General features: G+C 35.1%; 1 protein-coding gene across 1 annotated transcript; it reads left to right on the top strand.

The window, feature by feature from the left end:
• The first annotated feature begins 2,940 nt into the window (after positions 1–2,940).
• Positions 2,941–5,215, top strand: LOC133328171 (uncharacterized). The gene is made up of 4 exons (XM_061536727.1): positions 2,941–2,976; positions 4,433–4,531; positions 4,636–4,854; positions 4,926–5,215. The coding sequence occupies exons 1-4, from the start codon at positions 2,941–2,943 to the stop codon at positions 5,199–5,201; spliced, it is 630 nt and encodes a 209-aa protein (XP_061392711.1). The 3' UTR covers positions 5,202–5,215.
• Positions 5,216–9,026: the final 3,811 nt, after the last annotated feature.

Genomic DNA, 9,026 nt, shown 5'->3' with positions numbered 1-9,026 from the left:
AACAACATGTAAGTGATGCACATGAGCACGGTGTAAGAAGATAAGTGAAACTGTTATACTACGTCCCGGGCGGGACGGACTGTTATAACATATAAATGGATTGAGGTAGATCCAAGTGTATTCAGAAGTGTTTCGACATTTGAAAGTGAAATATATAAAAAAAAACAATTGCAACAACATGAAACAAATTTTAATTATTGGTCTGACAATTATTGCTGTAAGTTTCCACAGAGGGGTGGCATAGGATGCGAATTAAAAAAAAATTATATATATGAAAACTTATTTTTACAGATTGCCTCCGGTCGTGTTGTTCGCGAAGTACCCAAGGAAGACACCTTAACGGAAAAAATCGATTCTGGCCTTAAGGATGTGGAGAAATTTGTACAAGATTTGACAGGATCCAATACTGATGAGCTGAAGCAGAAGGCCGGTGAACAGGTGGAATTTTTGGTCAATCAATTCCATTTGTGGACCACTAAATTAAAAGAACAGGTAGGTCGGTCGTAGCTTTGAAAACAATTTCCTGTTATACTTAAAAATTTTGATTTTTTCTTCGCATAGGCCAAAGAATTGGAGAACAATGATATAGTCAAGGATTTACGCCACACAATAGATCAGGGTATTGAAACAGTGAAGGAAAATGTCGACACCCATGTTGCCAAATTTAAGGAAGAGAAACCCGAGGCCTATAATAATATTGCCCAACACGTTGATACCGTTAAGTCGACTTCTTCGGCGATTATTGCCAAAATCGAAGAACTAACCAATTCTGAAGAAGCCAAACATTTGAAGGAGTCCTCATTGAAGTTCATCGATGAAGTTAAGAAATCGCTTTTGCCCGAATCCAAAGATGGTGAGAAGAAAGAGTGAGAAAAAAAATAAGTATTTTTAAGTGAAACTTTCATCCGAATTAAAGAAAAGCAAATAAAAACATAAAGAAATTAATTACATAAAGAAAACATTTATTTCAAGGCCTTCACAAAGCGTGGATTTTTTAAAGAATATTTTTTCAAGGCTTCAAAAAGGCGTCGATTTTTTAAAGACTATTTGTTCAAGGCTTATATAAGGCATAGATTTTTTAAAGAATATATTTCAAGGCTTCTATAAGGCGTGGATTTTAAAAAGAAATTTTTTTGAATTTAAAAAATAATATTTTTTCAAGGCTTCTATAAGGCGTGAATTTTAAAAAGAAAATTGTTTGAAGGCTCAATTAAGGCGTGAATTTAAAAAGACAATTTTTTCAAGGCTTCTATAAGGCGTGAATTTTAAAAAGAAAATTGTTTGAAGGCTCAATTAAGGCGTGAATTTAAAAAGAATATTTGTTGAGGGCTTCTATAGGGCATAGATTTAAAAAGAATATTTTTTTCAAGGCTCCCATAAGGCGTGGATTTTTTAAAGAATATTTTTTTCAAGGCTCCCATAAGGCGTGGATTTTTTAAAGAATATTTTTTTCAAGGCTCCCATAAGGCGTGGATTTTTTAAAGAATATTTTTTTCAAGGGCGTGGATTTTTTGATGAATATTTTTTTCAAGGTTCTATCAAAGGCGTGAATTTTTTAAAGATTTTTTTTAAGGCCTGAGTTTGTAACGCCGCGAAATATTGGTCATAGACCGACCTTTAAGTATACCGATCATCATATCTCGACTAGCTGAGTCGATCTAGACATGTGTGTCCGTCCGTCCATTATAATTTGTAAACACAATACAGGCCACAGTTATGGATAGTATATCCAAGAGGAATTGTTGACCTTTAAACTGATACCAATTATTTTGTCGTATGTACTCGGATGTAGGAGTTACACTTAAATATTTACAGGTGTTTACGTATTCAGATATTATTTAGTAACCTATTACCACACTGGAGGGCGGAAATATAGCGCTGATCGCTTTGAAATATTCCATGAGGTTCCAGTTATGGTCACGGACAACGCCTAAAATGTTAGGTGATGGTCAGATAACAATTTTGGGATGAAGTGGACCAAAAACATTTTTTTTTTTTTTTTTGTTTTTTGATTCGATCTATGGGTCACAATTGAAAGCCGAACATCACTACACAACCCACGGTGAAGGGAATCTGGACAAGTGATTAGAAGGGCTGTGCAGAGTATTAGTAATATTTGTTGAAATCTGGTCGGCTAGAGGGAGCAAATATCGCGAAATATTGCCCAGGCTCAGAATATAGAACTACAGAAAGTTATATTTTCGTCGAAGTTGTGTAGGATATCATATGGTCGGCCCCGTCCGACTATACTGCCCCGCTCACTGGTTTTAAGATTATTTCTTCCACAGAGTGGTGCAACGTCGTGGATTATTAAAGAATATTTTTTCAAAACTCTACCAAAGACGTGCATTTTTTAAAGAATATTATCAAGGGTCTACCAAAGGCGTCGATTTTTTAAAGAATATTCTTTCAAGGCTCAAATTTTTAAAGAATATTTTTTCAAGGGTCTACCAAAGGCGGGAATTTTTTAAAGAATATTTCTTCAAGGATCTATCAATGGCGTCGATTTTTTAAGGAATATTTTATCAAGGCCGAATATCGCAGTGATTGTAATTTGACATTCCAGATTTTAATAAAACCCCAAATCTATAAAATAATAAACCATTTACAACAACTACCATGTTGTTGTTTTTCTTTATTTCTTAATTTATTGTAAACAAATTATATCACAAGCACGAGACCCTCAAGACAGTGTTCAAAGCCGGAAATAGGCAAAAAACAAATTTTTAATTTTAGTTTGTCAAAAAAAAAACCAAATACAATAAATTAAAAAAAATCACTAAAATATTTATTTCAAAACTATTATTATCTTAAGTCTTGTACATACGTAGATTTATGTTTTTGAAATGGCTATTTTTGAAACAGAGCTCTAAGTCCATTCCGAAATTTTGTTTTTGGTTACTGATAACACTGGGAGAGATTTTGTGGCAAATTGTCACTATGGTTGTTCGTCTGTTTGACAGCTTGCATTGTATTGTACATATGTTTTCGATTATCGAAAACTAACAAACAAACAAAAAATTTTAGTTATGTTTTATTTGAAAAAATTGAAAGCTAGAATTCAATTTCAATGGGTGGTGATAAGCAAGCAGTGTAGAATTTGACAGTGGTATTCAAAAAATGTTTTTTTTAACTACGCCTCGGATAGGTACTTGAAAACATATTTTTGAGAAATCCACGCTTTGGATAGGTTCTTGAAAAATTATTTTTAGAACATTCACCCCTCGCATAGGTTCTTGAAAAAATATTTTTTAAACCAGTGAGCGGAGAAGTTTAGTCGGACGGGGCCGACCATATGATACCCTAAACAACTTTCACGAAAATCTTACGTTCTGTGGCACTATATTCTGAGCTATGGTAATATTCAAAAGGTCAATAAATACTAATTTTCAGTACAGCTCTTCGAATTACTTATCCAGATTCCATTCACCGTGGGTTGTGTTGTGATGTTCGGCTTTCAATTGTGGCCTATAGAGCGACTTGAAAAAAACCCAAAAAATATGTTTTCGGTCCACTTCATCCCCAAATTATTATCTGATCGTCGCTGAAAATTATAGGCGTTGTACTTTACCTTCCTCTTGGATATACTATCAACATCTCGGGTCTATGTCCTTCAGGGATAAATATGTACGCTATAGAAAACACATTTTATCATTTTTCACACAAATGTAGGGGTCTAATTGACCCACTATTGACCGATCTTTATCAAAACATGCATGCTTATACTCTGTCCCTCTCCCCTTCTCCATGTAAAATTTCGCGATGTTTGGGCCATAATTGAAGTCTCTGGAGCGACCAGAATCAGACAAAAATAAAGTTTTAGGTCCATTTCATTCCCTAAATATTAACCGTTCTTTACCAAAAACAATAGGGGGCTTCATTGGCCAGAACCCATCCTACAAGGAAAATTTCGTGAAGATTGTTCCATAACTGTGGCCTGTATCGTGTTTTTAAATTATATTTGACAGACCGGCGGACACACATGTCTAGATCGAATATATCGGTATATTTATAGGTGGGTCTAGGACCAATATTTCGCGGCGTTACAAACTCTTGGGGCTGCACAAAGCTATAATACCCTGACAACATAGTTGTGTAGGGTATAAAAATCAACGTAAGGCAGACCTTGAAAATATCCATGCTTGGTAGCCTTCCAAAAAAAAAATATTTTTAAAATTTCTTCAACCTTACAATCCCGCATCACCCACTGTAACATAATACAAAAATATATTTTGACAATATTTTAGTATGCTTTAACTGAGGCTAATAATCGCCAATGCGACAAAACATAAGCTACGCTTCTTTTTTTGGGGCCGCTTAGTGATAGCATTAAACTATGGTGGCAGATGATAAGGAAGAACTGATGCCAGAAGGCCGCCGCCGCTGTCGCCATCATTGGCAACATTGTATAAATGCCAATGACCAGACATAGTTCAAATCACTTGTGTCTGAAACTTCGAAGGCAAAAGATCCAATCAATCAATTCAACATGTCCAAATTGTTCTTCCTTGTTGGTCTTACCATCTTGGCTGTAAGTATAAGTGAAAAAAATATAGAAAAAATCTGAAAAATTCTCAACAACACAACCACCACAAAATCCTCGATTCTAATACGGAATATATCCTTTAAAAAAAGGTTGCCGCTGCCCGTGTTCCCCGCGATACAGCCGCCACCCCTGAATTCAATGCCGATGCTGTCTTCGGTGCCATCCAAACTGGCTTGAACAACTTGGGCAAAGCTTTCTTTGAAGCCACCGGTGCCAAGGATGCCGATGATTTCCAAAAGAAGGCCGCTGAACGTTTTGCCGCTGCCCAAGAAAGAATGAAGGTGTGGATTGAAGGTGCCCAAAAGGATGTAAGTTTCAAAGGCAAAGATTTTCGTTATTGGGAGATTTTTTAAACAATTTTTTTATCTTTTCTCCTCAGACCGAACACTTGAAGGAAACCCCTGTCATCAAGGATTTGCGCACCGCCTTGGAAAAGCTCGGCAATGACTTCAAGGCCGCCCACCCCGGTTTGACCCAAGAAGTCTCCGAACAATTGAACAAGGTCAACGCTGGTGTTGAAGATGTTGCCAAGAAAATCAAGGCCTTGGAAAACTCCGAAGAAAGCAAGAAATTCAAGGAAACCGCCGACAAATTGATTGAATCTGCCAAGCAACAACTCGAAACTTTGGCCAAGGAAATGAAACCCAAAGCCTAATTTCATAAAAAGAAAACAAAGTATTTTTTACCAAAAATAAATACCAAAGTTAGGAATTTTTTCCTAAGCTTTGTCTAAAAAAAATATAAAAAAAAATATTTTTAGTTATAAAAAAATGGGTCTATCACGGCACCAACCGGGAAACAATATTCTGGGATTTTCTGTAAAACAATCCCAGTATCAATCTAAAAATAATTGTACAATTTCTTCAGAATATTTATACCCTACACAACTATGTTGTCAGGGTATTATAGCTTTGTGCAGCCTTAAAATTTTGTAATACCACGAAATATTGGTCCTAGACCCACCTTTAAGTATACCGATCGTCATATCTCGACTAGCTGAGTCGATCTAGACATGTGTGTCCGTTCGTCCATTATAATTTGTAAACACGATACAGGCCACTGTTATGGACCAATCTTCACGAAATTTTGCATGTAGGATGGGTTCTGGCCAATCAAGACCCCCATTGTTTTTGGGAAAGATCGGTTAATATTTAGGGGATGAAATGGACCAAATACTAAATTTCTGGTAGCTCCAGAGGCCGCAATAATGGCCCGGTAAAAAATTACAAAATTTGTGAATATATTTGAAGGACATGGAGAAGTTGATATTATATCCAAGAGGAGTGGTTGACCCTTAAATTAATACCAATTATATTATTTTATGTGCTCGGATGTGGGAGTTACACCTAAATATTTACAGGTATCTCCGTATTCGTATATTTTTTAGTAACCCATTATCACTCTAGAGAGCGGAACTATAGCGCTGATCGCTTTGAAATACTGCATGAGGTTCTAGTTATGGTCAAGGACAATGCCTATAATTTTCGGTGATGATCAGATAATAATTTTGGAATAAAGTGGACCGAAAACTTAATTTTTGTGTTATTTTCGAGTCGATCTATAGACCACAAATGAAAGCCAAACATCACAACACAACCCACGGTGAAGGGAATCTGGTCAATAGCCTTACTGAATACTCGTAAAATTCGGAAAATATGTCAGTGTGAGGAAGAGGTGCTGTTTAACTCTAATCGGACAAGAGGGTGCAAATATCACGAAATATTGCCCAGGCTCGGAATAAACATCCGCAGAGTTCCGTGGTAGTTGGTCGGCCCCGTCCGACTATACTGCTCCGCTCACGGATTTTGGATTGGATTTTTAAGAGTATTTTTCCAGGAATTAATAGAGTTTATATTTTGAACAAATTGCCGAAATATGGTCGAGGATTTTTTTAAATATATTTTCATGGGCCATCATTCATACTAGTAAGTGAAAATTGTATTGCATAAATTTTTGCAAGCTCTATTAGGGTAAATATCTATGGGGTGCTATTCCAAAGCAAGTACCTACATCAAAAATATTGTGCAAAGATATTCTCCAGCGAACACAGATACATATTAATTCCTTGAAAAATCCTCTTAAAAATCCAATCCAAAAATATTCTGAAAAATTTGTAATTATTTTTAAATTGATACTGGATTGTTTTATTCGTATTTTATATGAATAAGTGTTCAAAAAGTGTTGCCAATGACGGGTTTTTTGCATTTTATGAATGCAGTTCTTAAAACATTAAATACTGGTTTCTTGTCAGAAAAAAACAGAGTAAAAAAAACACCATCAAACTCATTTGATGGGGATGAAATATCGAAATAATTTGGAAAATACATATGCGAATTTTGTAACACCAATGCAGGAGTCGGTACGAGGTAAAGAAAGAATGGAATGCAAAACTAGCCACAACCGAGTAAGTGGTGGTTTTTCTTTTCTTGTGAGGAATACATTCAAAAAGAGAGAGAGGACAAATGAGCGCTAAGTGCCAAAGTGGAGCAAAGTAGGATAATAATTGTGATATTAATGAAATGTTTAATTTTTTTGGAAAAATAGTGGCTGGAAGTTTTGGTTTCAAATGTTCCAATGCGAGAAAAAAATATATCCAAAACTACAAGCCAGTTATTTTCCCCTTCATCCTTTAATATAGAAAAGTCCTTTGTTTTGTTAATAAAATTATTTGTTTAATTTTATTTATAACAGTAAATATTTGAATGATTTTCTATACAAATTAAAGATTTTTTCAAGGAAATCATCTTGGCATTGCATCATCAAAAAATCAGCAATGATGACCCTTTCGTTGAACTCTGATACGAAAGTAATGCAAATAAAAAATAAAATCTTATCAGCTTTCAGAAAAAAAAAATGCACGAAGTAATACAAAATGTGAACTGTACGCAAATGTTGAGATTACGATTAGAAGTTACGAGAAAAATATGACTAATATTTCGAAAAATATATTTAAAAAATCCACGCTTCGAAAAGAAAATCAGCGAAAAAAATATTGAAAACATGTGTGCCTGTTTAAGGACTTTGAGAAAAAATAATTTATGATAAGCCTTGAAAAAAAACATTATTTAAGAAATCCAAGCCCATATTTAATTTTAAAAAATTATTTTTCTAAAAATTCAGAAGCTAAAGCTTCTCTTTAGGAACCTAAAAAAAACTATTTAAAAAAATCAACGCCTGTTTTAGGACCTGGAAAAAATATTTTTAGACCAGTGAGCGGAGCAGTATAGTCGGAGGGGCCGGCCATATGATACCCTACACAACTTCTATATTCTGATATTGGGCAATATTTGCACTCTCTTGACCTTCAACGTGGGTTGTGTTGTTATTCGGCTTTCAATTGTGGCCTATAGATCGACTCGAAAAACACCAAAAATTAAGTTTTCGGTCCACTTTATATTAATAGTATTATCTGATAATTACCGAAAATTATAGGCGTTGTCCTTGACCATACTTGGATCCTCAGGGACAATTTCAAAGCGATCAGCCCTCTAGAGTGGTAATGAGTTACTAAATAGTATTTGAAAACGTAATCACCTGTAAATATTTAAGTGTAACTCCCACATCCGATTACGTACGACAATGTAATTGGTATCAATTTGAAGGCCAACCACTCCTCTTGGATATATTGTCAACATTTTGGGTATATGCCATTCACGCTATATACGCTATAGAATACAAAATTTGTAATTTTTCACACAAAAGTCAGGTTCCATTTGACCCGCTAATTCTTGGCCGATCTTTATCAAAACAGGCAGGCTTATTCATTGTTTGGACGATAATTGGGCATCTGGAGCGACCAGAAAATCAGACAAAAATAAAGTTTTTGGCCCATTTCATCCCCTAAATGTTAACCGATCTTTACCAACAAAACAATTGGGGTCTTCATTGACCAGAACCCTTCCTACATGCAAAATTTCGTGTAGATTGGTCCATAACTGTGGCCTGTATCGGGTTTACAAATTATAATGGACAGATGGAGCGACGGAGACACATGTCTAGATCGACTCAGCTAGTCGAGATATGACCGAGATATGATCGGTATACTTAAAGGTGGGTCTAGGACCAATATTTCCTGGCTTTACAAACTCTTGGGGCTGCACAAAGCTATAAAACCCTGACAACATAGTTGTGTAGAGTATAAAAATATACACCAGTTTTAGGACCTGGGAAAATATTTTTAAAAAATATACGCCAGTTTTAGGACCTAAACATTTTTAATTTTCATAATGTCCACAATAGGTTAATGTTTTTCCTTTATTGGCAGTCTTTATTAAAATGCTTTTATAAAATGAACTCCTCTACGCATTAGCTATTGTGGGATTTTCCAAGTATTCATTTTGTTTTCTACGTTATCTCTAACGTAATTTCTCAAATCGTATATATTTAAAAGTCGTAATTTTTCAAATGATTTTCAATTCCAATCAGTACCAGCCAACGAGTCTTCGAATAAAAAACAACACAAAGAAAAACACTCGCACTC

This window comes from Musca vetustissima, unplaced genomic scaffold, assembly GCF_032173495.1.
Source record: "Musca vetustissima isolate MV318-11 ecotype Yass unplaced genomic scaffold, APGP_CSIRO_Mvet_v1 utg26657, whole genome shotgun sequence".
NCBI lineage: Eukaryota > Metazoa > Arthropoda > Insecta > Diptera > Muscidae > Musca > Musca vetustissima.
Note: the sequence above shows the minus strand (reverse complement) of the source record. Positions and strands in the feature narration are given on the sequence as shown.